Here is a 16,629-nt window from a genome sequence, read left to right as displayed (position 1 = left end):
AAATTTACATGTGTAACTCTCAACTTGTTGTCACTTTCAGATACAAAGGGGGGAGGAGGATTAAGTTAACTTGTCCTTGATCACAAGGAGCCGCTTGAACCAGGCTCTGCTGCTTCATCGCCCCTGTTCTAACTATTAGGCTACACCTCCACCTACATGTGTACGACTGCCATTTTGCAAACCTATACATATATGTGCCACTATTGACAGAAGCCTCAACCCTTATTTATTTTGAAATTGGAACAGGAAATAAGCACCAATGAATGGGAGGGGGTGGGGGGAACTCCTTTACTTACAGGACACATGTTACTTCTAGCACTCAGTTTTACTTTTTAGCTTCCCTCAATATCTGGGCTGACTTAAGCATTAGGCAGTCTAGGTTGTTGCCTGGGGTAGGCCTGATATCTGGATGATAAGAAAAACAGCTGTACTCAAAAGAAAATAAAAGATAGTAACAACTGCCGTACTGAGTCAATATATATGTATTAAAGTAAGGCAATTTTCTAAGCCACTTACAGTACATGAGTACATGAGCTATTAATAATCACCCACACCTTCTGCCAGTACAAGTAAGCAGTGAGAGTCCCTTGACTTTGTGCAGTTGTCACTACCTATTATTTTCTTTGAGTGAAGCTGTTTTTGTCATCATCCAGATATCAGGGCTACCCCAGGCAACAACCTAGACTGCCTGATGCTTAAGTTTATTTATTTATTTATTTATTCAATTTTTTATTTTTTATTTTTTTCCAATTTTTTATTCATTTTCAAAATTACATAAAGTGTAAGTATATATTCAGTCACATTAACAATACAGTTATCACTTACATTCTATCATTTGTTTATTACATAACTTCTTATCCCTCCCCCCTCCCACCCCTCCCTACCACATAACCAATAATCATATAAATACACATCAATACCATAATCCCCACCCTATCCATTTGAACTGATCTATTTATTCAATTTTCTATACCGTTCTCCCAGGGGAGCTCAGAACGGTTTACATGCATTTTATTCAGGTACTAAAGCATTTTTCCCTGTATGTCCTGGCGAGCTCACAATCTTTCTAATGTACCTGGGGCAAATGGGGAGATTAAGTGATTTGCCCAGGGTCACAAGGAGCAGTGTGGGTTTGAACCCACAACCACAGGGTGCCGAGGCTGTAGCTTTAACCACTGCGCCACACTCTCGCCTGATATTAAGGGAAACTAAAAAAGTAAAACTGAGCGCTAGAAGTAACATGTGTCTTGCAAGAATATCATTTTCATCTTAACTTATAAGATAAGATCAAGAAACACAAAGAGAAAAATGAGGAAAAAAAGTAATTTCTATAAGTGTCAGGTTTTACTAAAATTTGATAAAATTGTTTATCTAGACTTCTAAGCGAATTACAAGAAAAAAAATATCAGGGATTAAAAAATACAACACAGATAAAACTAAAACTAGGATATTTTGACTAACGGGAAACATAAGTTTAAAGGGTATGAAATACAATTGTAAAAGAAAAGAAGAACATTTAAGGAAAGAACATTTAAGGGGTGGAAATCAACCTGTGTTTCCTTGCTAGTTAATAAACGGAGTCAGGAAATGCAGGGCATCATAATGTGAATGCTTCTTTAAACAAATGACTTTTAAGTAAACCCTTAAAACGATCAAGATTTTTATGTCTTTCAACTGAAGTACTATTAAGGCAGGGGTAGGCAATTCCAGTCCTCGAGAGCCGGAGCCAGGTCAGGTTTTCAGGATATCCACAATGAATATGTATGAGATGGATTTGCTTGCACTGCCTCCTTGAGATGCAAATCTATCTCATGCATATTTACTGTGGATATCCTGAAAACCTGACCTGGCTCCGGCTCTCGAGGACTGGAATTGCCTACCCCTGTACAAAGGCAACCATACAAAGGTCAAGTCTACAAGAGATGTTTTGTGTATGTGTGAGTCAATTTATCAAAAAGCATTTATGTGGACACCAGCAGCTGGCAACGGCATAAATCCTCTGGATATGATATTGGGAATGGCCTGACTGGCATGACACTTGTTTGATTAGTGCCAGGGCAGTTCAGGGGCTCATCTTGGACAGTGCTGGCATTTAACTGCTTAGCAGTGATATTTAGTCTGCTAACCAGTTAACACATAAAGTTAGTACAGCAAAAAGGCAGTCCTAACTTTATCCGCTGAACCAACCAGGTACCGGTCTGAATATTGGTTGATGCCTAGTTAACTTCTGGGTGACAATTGTCCAGCGCTTCTTGTTGTAAACCGCCTCAAACTTTCATGGCTTTGGCGGTATATAAGAATAAAATTATTATCATTATTATTATTATTACACTTACCTAGATATTCAGTTCCAGAGCCTGAACATGACCCAGCAACAAATCTCCAGGCTAAAGTCAGCCTGCAGCTCTCAGCAGCTTAAAAAATGCTGACCGTCGTGGGGTGAACTTAAAGCCTATTTCTTGTTATATGTCTGGAGTGGCATTTTAAAAAGGATGTTCAAATCAGAATTGAGACAACCAGATCGTCGTGTCTCAAGTTCCACTTGAAACAGGATCTGCTGACTTACAGCTTGTTTTACAATTCGTGGGGAAATGGATGCTTATGTGCTGGTTACATGAGGTGGTAACATCTAGTTTAGAAAAAAAAAAGTCTAAAATATCATAGGGTCAAAAGTGATGACAGCACAAACATTTATGGCCGTGGAATAACAACATAAATGTTTATCTTAACCATTCTAGAAATGAAAATGTTTATTTTTCCTGAAGCTGTCCCAAATTCCGGTAGCTCTTACCAGTTTAGCTTCGGGGAGGGGGTTACAATCACATACTGGGGGAATAATGGGGCAACCCCCCCCCCCCCTAATCTATGCAGTGGGATGCTGTTCCATAGCTAGATTTCCTAGACATCAGGTATAAATCTCAACATCAATCTAGAACATAGACATTCATTTTCCTTCTAAAATGGTGAAAAAATGTCACTTTTTAGGCCTGCCCTCTTTCTGCCCAAAATATACCAGACACCCCACCCCCCACCCCTATTCCACCACCAACCCTTTCTATTTTCAGGTTCTTCAGTTTTAGATATATACAGTATATCCTGGCTGTGCAAAATCAGAACTTAAAACGTGCTACTCCAAATCAAAGATAGAAAATCTTCAGGCTACATTGATAGAGAAGGATAAATCTATCTATATATCTTTTCAAATTAACTCTGGTTCAGATTTTTCTTTGGCCAATAGAATATGGCACTCATTTCCTTCAATACCTATATTAGTTCTTAAAAAGCTGGTGATTAAATTTTCCAATCACACTGCATTCTTGATAGCTTGATATTTGATGGTTTGCTCCAGATACATTTAAATCTGTATTGTTATCATGGCTCAATTCTCATTTAGAATTTGGTGAATTTCCTAAAATGTATGGGAAAAATTTCTTACTCCTAGCGACGCTGGCAGCGAAACTGGACCCCTATATCTCCAACTTGTTGTCAACTACAAGTGACTTTAAATCATTCCGAAAAGAAATCAAAACCCTACTATTCAAAAAAACTATACAACCTCCCCACCGACCCTAACAAGTAACCAACCCTAAACTCTTCTTCCCTACTAGTGTTCTTCAATTCTCCCTTCCCCTACTTCTCCCCTCTGCCTCCTCCATTAAACCTTCCCTAAACTGTAATCCACCTGCATCTACTATGTAAGCGTCCCCTTAATTGTAATTCCCCGTGCGCTGGTAGGGCTAGTCTCAGTTAGGGTGCTGATCTTAGACCAGAGGGCCGCCACGTGAGCGGACTGCTGGACATGATGGACCACTAGTCTGACTCAGCAGTGGCAATTCTTATGTTCTTATGTATCTATTGTATAAGCATCCCCCAATTGTAACTTCCAGAAAATCCCAGCTATCTTACACTATATCCCACTTAGAACTGTAAGCATCCCCTAAATTGTAACTTCCTGGAAATGTCCAGCTGTATTATACTGTAATCCGCTTAGAACTGCAAGGTAAAGGCGGAATATAAGTCACTAATGTAATGTAATGTAATGTAAAAATATAATTTTAGACTCTTCCCAGATTACCAGCTACAGACTAGTTGCCTCCATGCCCTACCTCATTAAGATTATGGAGGGATTAGTCAGATTGTATTTGAAAAATTACTTGAATCAGTTTAATATTCTGCATGTCTCACAGTCTGGCTTTAATATTTTACACAGCACTGAGGCTTTACTGTGTTTTCTGATCACCTAAATTAAGGGCCTCTTTTACAAAGCCGCAGTAGTGAGTCCAGGCACAGCAAATGGACTGCATCCCATTTGCTACACGGGAATCAAAAGAAAATAACCAGTCAGGGTAAGGAGGTCATACTTATGCAACTAAATTTATCTAGTGTGTTTAACCTAGTTCAGGGGTAGGCAATTCCGATCCTCGAGAGCCGGAGCCAGGTCAAGTTTTCAGGATATCCACAATAAATATGCCTGAGATAGATTTGCATCTCAAGGAGGCAGTGTATGCACATCCATCTCATACATATTCATTGTGGAGATCCTGAAAACCTGACCTGGCTCCGGCTCTCGAGGACCGGAATTGCCTACCCCTGACCTAGTTCATTGTGAAATTTAGTTATCTAGACTGAGCAGCATTGGGAATAACTGGTAGGGTATTGAATTGGTTCAGGGGTTTTCTTCGGTATAGATCCTATATGGTTAAGATGAATGGACAGTTTTCAGTTTGTTAGACACCTACTTGCAGGGTTCCACAGGGGTCACCCCTTTCCCCCTTTTTGTCTATTGTGCTGGTATCTTCCTTGGGAATTCTATTAGAGAAAGCTGGATTCCAGGTCTACATTTATGCAGATGAGATTACCATCCTATCTATAACTGAGTTCACGTTTTATAATACTTTACCTCAACAAACATAGTTTATGTCTTTGATTAGTATTTTTATGAGGAAAAACTCCTTAAAGTTTAATAAAGAGAAAACCAAATTTTTACATTATGGTAATAAGACTGTATTTGACAACCAGATTGATTTGGGTTTTCCAGATGGGGAATATTAAGTATAGTTTGGAGAGATCAATAAAATTTCTAGGAATAATTCTAAATTATAGGCTATGACTGATCAAGTTAATACTCTACTTAAATTTTTTTTTTGGGGGGAGGGGGGGTTATGCAGAAATCGAGAAGGATCCAGAAGTACTTACACCTTAACCAGTTTGAACTGGTAGTACAGTAACTTATATTAGGAAATACGATTATTGTGTAACCCTCTGGTTTCTTGGATGTTGGCAGAGGGCACATAAAGTTTTGTAAGTGTGTATTTTGAGGACCCAAAGCAGGAGCCAACTTTCAAAGCTGAGCTCCGGAGCAAGCATAAACCAAACATGTTCCTCTCTCTCTCTCTCTTCAATAACTGTAGACCATACCAGAGGGTTTGCTGAATCACTTGAACCTTTTCTTCTTCTTAGGTAAATCCAGAAGAGGCAATATCCTTAAACAGCAACAGTTTCATAAACAACTCCAACACAACGGTACAGATATCCAGAATCAGGTGTACTTCACTCTAAACTTTAGTAATCCTCCGTGTTGGAAGGATCTTATAGTATAGTCCCAACACAGGCCTATTAATCTGGTATAGACCTGGCTTGTAGACTTAAAAGAAGTAGAGTTACCAGATTTCCTCTTAAAAAAAAAGAAAAAAGAGGACATGTGACCCTGCCCCATTCTGCCCCCAATCCCGCCCTGCTCACTTATTTCCCATAGTTTTTAAACCAAATGTCTTATCTCTGCAGCCCCAAGGGGGGAGGGGGGATGCTTCTCCTCACATGCTGTGGAACACGGCACAAATGATGTTATCTGAAGTGAACCCACAGCATATACTTTGCTAATGTACTTGGCTGCACATATCCACCTAGGGCTACAATTGCAATGTGGTGTACTTGGGTATATCTAAAGACTTAATGAAACAATTATAGACAACCTAAAATATATCTGTTCATTTAATCTATTCTTTAAAATTATCTGAATTTCTATCAGTCGGAGTATGTAGCGCTTTTTTCAACCATCTTTATTTTCTCTTCTTTATTAATTTCCAGGTACTTTAGTTAGATTGTGAGCCTTCGGGACAGTAAGGGAATTTTTTAAGTACCTTCTTACTTCTCATTTATAATCTTAATGTATATTTTCTTCAAACCGCTTAGAACCTAACGGATGTAGCGGTATATAAGAAATAAATTACATTACATTACATTACATTACATTTGGGCTACAGTAGAAACCTCTACCACAGCTAGCTTACTAAGAGGGCTTGTGTTTTGTCCTATCTCTTTAATGTACTTTGTATTTTAATCTGGATGTGAAATACTATATACGAGGGCATTTCAAAAAGTAACAGCAAATTGAATGTTTTGAGATATAATTTGTATCTCTAATTGAATTATATATGTCATTTTTCTACATAATCACCTCCTTTTGAACACACTTCTCACACTGCTGCACCAACTTCTTTATTCCATTGGAAGAAAACATTTTTGTTTATGCCTTCAACCAGGAATGCACCGCTTCTTTGATCTCGTCATCGCTTCCAAATCTTCATCCTCTCAAAACGTCCTTCAAGGATCAAGACACACGATAATCAGAAGGAACAAGATCAGGGTTGTATGGAGAATGCTGTAGGATCTAAAATCTCTTTCTCCAAATGGTGTCAAGAGTTGCAGTGGTCGTGTGAGGACATGCATTGTTATGAAGGAAAAGAATGCCTTTAGACAAAAGTCCTCTGCGATGGCGTCATATTTTTGGCTTCAGCTCCTCCTTCAACATTGCACTGTATCTGCTGTTGGGCCCTTTTCCTGATAGTGTTCAAAAATTGGTCCATTCATATCCCAGAAGAGAGTGAACAGGAGCTTTGCAGCAGAGGGTTGAGACTTGAACGTCTTCTTGACTGGAGATGATGTGTAACGCCATAATGAAGACTGCCTCTTGATTTCAGGCACATAGTGATGCACCCAGGTGTCGTCCCCTGTAATGATACGTACCAAGAAGCCTTCTCTTTCATCGTTATACTGTGCCAAAAAGGCTGTGGAAGTCTGCATATGAATCATCTTGTGCTCATCAGTCAGCATCCTAGGCACCCACCCTGCACCCAACTTGTGATGCTTTAGAACTTCTGTGACAATGGTATGTGCAAATCCTATACTGACATCCAATTCCCTTGTCAGAACTTCTAAAGAATGTGCCTGTTTTCATGAATAATAGCATCAGCACAACCTATCTTCTCAACAATGATTTCCATGTTGGGACAACTGTAGCATTCCTCATCAGGGATCGATGTTCACCCATTTTTAAATGCATCTACCCACTCGTACACTCTTCTCTCACCAATGCAGGTATCTCCATACTGTTGCAACATTTTTCTATGAATTTCACTAGGTCTCACACCCTCTGACCACAAAAATCTGATGACTGCTCACTGCTTCTTTAGTGTGCAAACAGCTAAGGGTGCCACCATTTTATATACAATGCCCTATCGATTAAGCATGCCATGCCTCAAAGAATGCATTTTCCCTGTGTGTGAGTTTTAAATGCCAGGAGTGTTCGTTTCATGAAATCCTGTCAATGTGCCTTACTTTTTGAAATGCCTTCGTATGATCTAGTTTACTCTTCATGTAATCTGCTTAGAATTTATACAGTAATTAGCAGAATATAAGTAATTTTAACTGTAATTGTTTATGCAAGATTAAATGTTTAAGTTCTGGTCTACGCATGTCTAAATCCATGTTTATCTTCTATAATAAACACCATAGTATATGTCAAATTATTGTATCAGTGAAGCCAGGACAAACCTAAAAATTATGGGGCTCAGTTTCATAGCACTTAGACTTACAAAGTTCCATAGGTTACTTTGTAAGTCTAAAGCCCCAATGCACAAAATATTTCCTTACAAGGAAACTCTCCTGCCAATGCATAAAAGGGTTCTCCATGGCTGCTGCCGATCGTCAGCAGTAGCCACCAAGAGGGTGAAGAAGAACTTCCTTACGTTTGTACGGAATCTATCCCCTTTTAACTTTAGAGAGTGCCCTCTCGTTCTCTCTATCTTGGAGAGGATGAACAACCTGTCTTTATCTACTAAGTCTATTCCCTTCATTATCTTGAATGTTTCAATCATTTCCCCTCTCAGTCTCCTCTTTTCAAGGGAGAAGAGGCCCAGTTTCTCTAATCTCTCACTGTATAGAAACTCCTCCAGCCCCTTAACCATTTTAGTTGCTCTTCTCTGGACCACTACAGTAACTCCCTATATAATAGACTCCCACAAAAAGAACTACGTCGTTTGCAGCTCATACAAAATACAGCAATCAAGCTTATATATAAAGTAGGGAAATATGATCATGTTACTCCTTTCCTGAAAGAAGCCCATTAGTTACCCATCACTCACTGTATCACTTATAAAACCTTAATGCTGGTTTTTAAAATCAAACTCTCACGTATTCATGTTTTCTCAACAAACTTATCATCCCTCTCTGTCCTTCTCGGGCCCTAAGATCAGTAGATCAAAACGTACTGGCCGTTCCTTCCATCAAAGAATTCTACTACATTAGGAAAATTAACTTCTCTGTAGTTGCTCCAGCCTTATGGAACGCCATACCACCTCAACTCCGTCATGAAAATCTTCTCGTCAAATTCAAGACTAAACTAAAAACATTCCTATTTCAAGATGCATATCATAACCTCTAAATACCTCCTTCCCTTAACCAGTAAAATCATCTCAAACGCTTTAACAAAACGATCCTATCCCTGATATGTTATGTCCCCTCCTCCCTTTCTTTTAAATTTTGTTTTAATAATGTACTTATTGACCTTTCCTTTCCCTTATTACCCTCAAATTCATGTAAGTTCTTGTTTATCGTCTTTTCCAATGTTCACGCCCCCTCGTATATTTACCTTTTATTTTATTTTATTTTTTAGCATTGTAAACCGGCCAGATACATGTTGATGGTCGGTATATTAAACACAATAAAACTTGAAACTTGACCCTCTCGAGTAGTACCGTGTCCTTCTTCATGTATGGCAACCAGTGCTGGATGCAGTATTCCTGCCCCTCCCTCCCATCATTCCCCACTGTCCATGCCCTCTGTCCCCCTTCCTGCTGAGCCCCTTCAATGCTGCACTCCTCCCAAGCCTCTGTACTTTTTTTTTCAAGATCAGCAGGGAAGATGCCCACTCCTTCCCTCATTCTGGTTGATTTTAACATTTATTTATTTAATTCACTTTTTATCCCGCTGTCCCCAAAGAGCTCAGAAAGGGTTACAGGTTAAACATGCTTATTATATAGTTAAGAGGTTACAATTTGACATAATTACAGTACAAGTTTATGATACAAGGTTGTATCCTAACTTGATTCAAACTAGGGGCTCTGGCACCAAGAAATATAGAGTTTCCAGAATACAATTTGCCATAGTTATCCTTAACAGTGCATGTTTTTCAATACTAGTTTTTATTCTAACTAGACACACACTAGGGATCTAATAGCAATATATGTGGAGGGACATAATCAAAAGAAACGTCTAAGTCCCTAGGCACAGAAAGTAGGCAGCAGCGAAATGCCCATTCTAAAAAAAAAAAAAAAAAGGTCCAAAATGATGTTCTTTTTGAGAATGGTCTACCTCTATGTTCAGCAATTTAATCGCCCAGACTGCCACTATGTCTATCCTTACAACACATTCCCAACCAAAAAATTGCCCAAGTCTCAAATGCCCAAAACAGACCTTTTAGGCGAAGGAGGAGCCAGTCCTTCACCTAAAAGCAGGATTCTCTAACCAGCGTCTGTCATAAGCGATGCCAGTTACAGAATCCTGGAATCGTCCGTCCCCCCCCCCCCCCCGCAAAGATCACAGCAGGAAAAATGTCTAATCTCTCCTGCTGTGAACCCCCGTGGCCTCCCCCCAAAAAATCTTCCCTGGCAGGAGAGATGCCCAGTCTCTCCTGCCGGACACAACCCCTCCACTGCGATCATTGCCAGGAGGGTACCCAATCCCTCCTGCTGGACAACCCCCCGAATCCCATTCCCCTGACCACACACACACCCTTCTCCACACACGCCCCACAATGCACCAGGAAGGGGCAGGCCCGCCATTCAGAGGAAGGCGGGCTTGCCAGACGGACGGAGAACCTGACCAGCCCGCCATCTGTTAAGGTTAGAGGAGGGGTCTGGGGGGGTCCAGGGGGGTGGGTGTGTGGTCAGGGGGAAGGGGATTCAGGGGATTATCCAGCAGGAGGGATTGGGCACCCTCCTGATGATGATAACAGTGGGGGTGGGGGAGGTTGTGTCAGGCAGGAGAGATTGGGCATCTCTACTGCCAATGATCGTGGTGGGGGGGGGGTGTCCAACAGGAGAGATGGGGAATCTCTCCTGCTGATGATCACAGTGGGGGGGGAAGGGGGGTTGTGTCCGGCAGGAGGGATTGCGCACCCTCCTGCCGATTGCAGTGGGGAGGTTGTGTCCGGCAGGAGAGATTGGGCATTTCTCCTGCCGGGAAATATTCGGGGGGAGGGGGTCATAGGGGATCGTTACTGGTGCAGGGAGACGGATTGCCTGGGCCGATGAGCTGATTGCAGCAGCTGCGATCAGCTCAGCGGCCCGATTCAGAACTCATACCTGTTTTGACTTGGTCTAAGTCAATACGTATGTTTGGAAACCTGTAAAACCTTTTTGGTTATGGCTGCCACATGACTAAGTCTAGGTCGTCCCACCTCCCGCACTATCCATGCCTCCAAAAATGCCCCTTTTTGCTCTAGGCGTACAGAGGCAGGGTAAAGGCCTATGCTGTTTCTAGATACATCCAAAACCAGTTTTGATTATTGGTACTTGGACAATCTGTCTTTTTCATTATCCAAGAACTAACTTAGGCCACTTTTTGGATGTTTTTTTTTGGGGGGGGTTGTTTTTTTTTATTATGAGCCCCATAATGTACAATTTATAGGTTAAATTTGCCATAGTTACAGTGCTAGATATTTCAATACAAGTTTTTATTCTAAAGTGACACATATTGGGATCTAGTACCAATATTTCTCTGTAATCCACTGGTCATGGGCAGTTAATGGCTGTTACTCAGCCTCTTTTTTGTGTGTATGGGAGCATGTTAAAGTTTGATAGCCTAAGGGACATATCATACCTAGTGTAACCCCATCATCATTGTCTTTAAGCCAGGTTTTAGTAATCAGGAATATGTCCCAGTTTTGATCTGTGAGGCCATTTAGTATGTTATGTACTGATCTGGAATTTATAAGGGTGATAGGTTTTAATTGTGGGGTATATAAAAAAAAATGTGGATTCCTCTTAGGTTGTGGGGGTGATGTTGGGAGGGAATTTTTCTGAGGGGAGATTTTTGGGTCAGCTTATCTGCCCTGGTTGATGATGACTGGGATAGGAAAGCACATGATGGGTAAGATTATTATAAGTTTAAGGTACAGCATTTGGGTTGTTGAATTATATTTTTAATGTTGTTACCTATTTTTCTATGTAGGTTGGATTTGGCTGGGTAACAGGTAGAAAGAGTAGAGGGTAGTTGACGGGTGGATCTATAATATGTGATGTGAGCCTAGGGATGTATGCTTTGGGCAAAAATGTCCCTTTATCTTTGTTTAAATGATTTTATTTAAAGCTTTATTTGTATTTTATTTCTTTGCTTTAATTTTGCCTGATCCTTAAATCCGGCCTTGTATATCTAGTTAGAGCAGTGGTTCCCAACCCTGTCCTAGAGGACCACCAGGCCAATCGGGTTTTCAGGCTAGCCCTAATGAATATGCATGGAGCAGATCTGCATGCCTGTCACTTCTATTATATGCAAATCTTTCTCATGCATATTCATTAGGGCTAGCCTGAAAACCCGATTGGCCTGGTGGTCCTCTAGGACAGGGTTGGGAACCACTGAGTTAGAGAACTGAGAGCCCAACTAATTTGATGGCATCATTTTCTCAATGGTTCCATCCTAAACCTAATACAAGAGACTATAAATGCCAGGCAACTGATAAGGTTTGTACTGTGCACTGCTGAGTATTAGAAAAGAAGCAGAGCTCTGCGGTACATTCATTGCTTTAAATCAGGGGTCTCAAAGTCCCTCCTCGAGGGCCGCAATCCAGTCGGGTTTTCAGGATTTCCCCAGGGAATATGCATTGAAAGCAGTGCATGCACCTAGATCTCATGCATATTCATTGGGGAAATCCTGAAAACCTGACTGGATTGCGGCCCTCAAGGAGGGACTTTGAGACCCCTGCTTTAAATGTACCTGTTCTGCAGGTCCTTGAACCACTATTTTCACATACACAGCACTGTACACATCAAGGCATTTTTGTGACATCACAATAAACCTCAAGAATAAAGATCCGGTGGTTTAAGGATGTCCATAAGAAGCCTGGCAGGTGCGTTTGTGTGTACATCCTTATCTATAACATTTTGCCTAGCATTTGGTATTATACAAATAACTGTTTTTGCCCCTTCCTCTTCTTCTGCTGTCCTTACCTCCAGCCAGTCCTTCCAGATTTCCTTTCCTATGGCTTTTCCTCCCCCCTGCTCTCCTTCCCGTGGCCTCTTGCTGCTCTGCACTACCTCTTCCCCTTATCTGCCCTGGACTATGGCAAGGTGCTGTACTTTCTTCCTTCACCTCTCCTGACTAAGCTGCTCTCCTGCTATCCAGGTAATTTATTTGCAGATTTTTTTTGTTTTATTTGCATCCACTTTGGACTCCTGTCCCCTGCAAACCACAGAGAATGGAAACAATGCAGATCTGACAATCCATTAGTGTTCTGTACATCTATACCTGAAAGTAACATTTGCACCATAATAGGTGAAAAGATGCAAAGAAGATGCATTGTACATATGACTTGATACAAGAAGTGACTATTTATCTTTCTTTTGTTAGGGGTGAAATGGTGTGGCGGCTATTTTAGTCCACTTTCTAAGGTAGCATAAAGAAATAAAACCAAGGAAATAAGGTGATACCTTTTTATTAGACTAACTTGATGCATTTTATGATGAGCTTTCGAAGGTAATCCTTCTTCAGATCAGAAATAAGCAAATGTTGACAAATATCAGTATATATAAGGAAAACATGAAAGCATTTCAGGGATAGGAAGAGGGAGGGGGTGGGTGGGTGTCTCTCTGTCTCCCCTTCCTTTTCCTATTGCTAAAATGTGTTTCATATTTTCCTCATATATACTGATATTTGTTTACATTGCTTATTTCTGATCTGAAGAAGGGTTACCTTCGAAAGCTCATCATAAAATGCATCGAGTTAGTCTAATCAAAAAGGTATCACCTTATTTCCTTTGGGGATTTTTTTGTTTTTAATTTCTTTATACTACCTTTTTGTTAGGGGAAAATCTATGTATGAATATTTGTGTGCATCCCTGTGTATATATACACACAGTGGCAATTTTAGAAAGAATTTTTTTAGAGATAATAGGTTTTATACATAGATAGACTTCTAGAAACCTACATGGATTGAATTATGTGCATATTAAAGCTAATATTACAGACAAAAAATAAATCTGAGGTGTGAAGCACTATTAGAACAAAATACATTAATAATATCACAAAACACTCCTTTCCATGTCATGGACTTATACCAGCTGACATTCAAAGTGTTGTGTATGGAGTTCAAAGCCTAATGTCGGTGTGCAATTTAGTTGGGAAAAACTTACAATGCATTCATGCAGAACGAGGCTAGCTATTGTTCTAATTAAAAAAGGAACCCCCCTAAAGGATGGCGGTGCTTATGAAACTTCGCTGATTTTAAATTTGAGATGAAAAATGACTCAATAACGTGCTGATAGAGGATCAAGAGATAATATGAAGCTTATCACCAAGAAACAAACAATCTCGGCGTATAGCAGTGGATTTTCCACAGTAAATTTTCCCCTGTAACTTTGGGGGATGGGGATTGTTAGACGGAACAGTCATAGACTAAGATAAGTCCTATTTTGCTGCCATAGTTATGACGGTTATTAAGTCAACCCAAGTAAGAATATTTATTGACAAAAGAAAGATAACAGAAAGATAAAATCAACACAAAAAAATAAAAAAATAGCAAATTATTTGGAGTTTATTGAGTCAATGATAGAAACCCTGCGAACCATCTACATGAGATAACATTTGTTCATATTTGAGAGGGGTTCGGTGTCTGAGACTCTTTTTTTCCTCCAATTTAATTATCAATCTTTGACTTATACAAGAGACTGTTTGTTTCTTGATGAAAAATGACTCCCCATTTTCTAGACAGTGTTTGTCCTAGCGCCAAATGTTCAGTCATCCAAGCAATGGCATAGTAAGGGGGGGCAGTCCACCCTGGCGCCATCTTGGTGGAGGTGATGGCACCGGCGATGGCACCGGCACCCGTCCTCCTCTCTGCTACCTGCTCCCCCCCATTACCACATGCACACGCCCTTTCCCTTCCCCAGTACCTCTTTAACCTTCTCGGAGTGAGCTGCAACTCCAACCTGCGGCTCGCGCCAGTGTCGGCTCTTCCTCTGACATCACTTCCACGCCTAGGAAATGTCGGAGGAAGAGCCGATGCTGGTGTGAGCAGCAGGTTTGGGTTGCTGCTTGCGCCGGGAACGTTAAAGAGGTTTGGGGGGAAGGGAAGGGGCACGCGCATGTGGCAGGAGGGGGGGGGGAGCGGAGAAGAAGGTGGGGGAAGGGTGCCACCGCCCCGGGTACCTCTCATGCTCACTACACCACTGCATCCATGCCCTTCTAGTTCGAGATGTATGCAGTCACTGATAGGTTAAATTTCTTGGTCAGGACTAGCCACTCATTTCCAGCAGCATTTAACAACTAAGGCTCTCTTTTACTGAAGTGCACTAAGCCTTTTAGCGTGCATTGAGCCCATGTTAAATCAATGCGTGCACTAATCGCTAATGCGTCCACAGGATAACATGCACGCATTAGCATTTAGCACGCGCTAATATTTATTGCGTGCTAAAAAGCATATCGCACCTTAGTAAAAGAGGGGGTTATCCACAGTAGAAGTTTCTACCTCCTGTCCATTGCTTTCTCTGCTTGGCTATGACTCAGTGGGCAGGATAGGAGCTCAAGGGGGGGGGGGGGGGGGGAGTTGCACGGAGGCACATTTCCGGCTCGAGACAGTCTTGGTCCTCTGTTACTTTATGGATTTCAACCTGTGAAATAAGTTACAACTCACCTTTATTGGCGAGTGGGGGTGGGGTGGAGGGAATGATCCCATTTACCGATCACCTAATTTTTCTGTTCCTAATATGTTGCAGGTTTGAAGATCCTTCAATGTGGTGATGGAAACTGAGACTCGTCTTCAACCTTTTCTGATTTTTCCTTGTCCGGATTTAATTTCGATAAAACAAATTGGGTTTTTCTCAGTCCTCCAAATTCAGCCACAGCATGCAGGCATCACACTGAATTCTGTGGAATTTTTTCTCCATGATATTTGTACATAAATTAATTTAAATAAATTATTTGTGCATTTGAAAATGTAACAGTCTGAACAAGGGGGAAGGAGGGAAGTTACCCTTAGTACAGCAAGATTAGGTTTCCATCTGTATGCTGAATTTCAGTGGCCTTCCATTCTAGTACAATTGCACAGATATTCGAATGATTCATATTATTATTTCAGCCTTTTAATGGAATAAATCTATTTATTTTCAGTTATGAAACATGAATTACGAATGGTAGTGTTTACTATGTGTTACATCATTTAGCACAATGAAACTGAAAAATATTCTACATTCATAACACAATATAAAGTCAAATTTACAAAAAATACTCCAAGTCAGAAATATTTTTGACTAATGCAATTTAACTTTTAAAGAAACGGTAGTGGATTTTGTTTTGTTTCCTCGTTAGTTGGTATGTAAAGATCACATACCTTTTTTTATGTGCAAAACTAGTAACCTGTTTAGTTACATATATTTAATTTTGATGCTATGTTCATGTTTAGGCTCTTTGGGGTCCTTTTATCAAGCTGAGGTAGGGGTTTAATGCGCATAATACCGTGCGTTAAACTACCTGCCGCGCTAGCCGCTAACGCCTGCATTGAGCAGGCGTTAGTTTTTTAGCCGGCTGCGGGGGTTAGCGCGTGATGAAATGTCCGATGCGCTAACCCCGCTAGCGCGGCTTGATAAAAGGACCCCTTTGTCTTCTCCTAGGAGCCCTTTTACTAATGTATATTAAGCAGTTAATGCACATGCCCCCTCCCCCTTTTTAAAACCACAATAGCGATTTTCAGGGCAGGCCAGCGCACTGAATGCAATCTCAGAGAGTTTCTATGAGCGTTGGGAACAGAACAGAGCATTCAGTGCACCGGCCTGCGCTAAAATCCACTATTGTGGTTTTATAAAAGGGGGGAGGGGGATAATAATGTAGGTAAATTGGTTCTCGAAATGGCATCTAACTTGTAGGCGCTGTTTATAGAATCATGCCTATCAGTGCTTATGTGGTCTTAGCCGCCAGTAGGTGTTGAAACCTTAGATGCACTCCTGTTTCGGCTAGGGGTTTCTTGGCCTAAATGAGTGTGCCTAAGTCAAACCATGTCCAGAATCTGCCCCCAACCATGACTACTTTCTGGTAGGTGCCTCAGAGTAGACGCCTACCTTGAAGTGGTAGGTGCTTACCG

At 40.9% G+C, this 16,629-nt stretch overlaps 1 protein-coding gene across 1 annotated transcript in view; it reads left to right on the top strand.

The window, feature by feature from the left end:
• NPY (neuropeptide Y) overlaps positions 1–15,625 on the top strand; it is a 46,167-nt gene extending 30,542 nt beyond the window's left edge. Inside the window, exon 4 of the mRNA XM_033935202.1 lies at positions 15,269–15,625. Within this exon, the coding sequence (XP_033791093.1) occupies positions 15,269–15,293 (25 nt within the window). The 3' untranslated portion in view covers positions 15,294–15,625. The remainder of the gene's footprint in view (positions 1–15,268) is intronic.
• Positions 15,626–16,629: the final 1,004 nt, after the last annotated feature.

The sequence above is a fragment of the Geotrypetes seraphini genome, chromosome 2 (assembly GCF_902459505.1).
Source record: "Geotrypetes seraphini chromosome 2, aGeoSer1.1, whole genome shotgun sequence".
NCBI lineage: Eukaryota > Metazoa > Chordata > Amphibia > Gymnophiona > Dermophiidae > Geotrypetes > Geotrypetes seraphini.
This window is presented reverse-complemented; position numbering and strand designations above follow the sequence as displayed.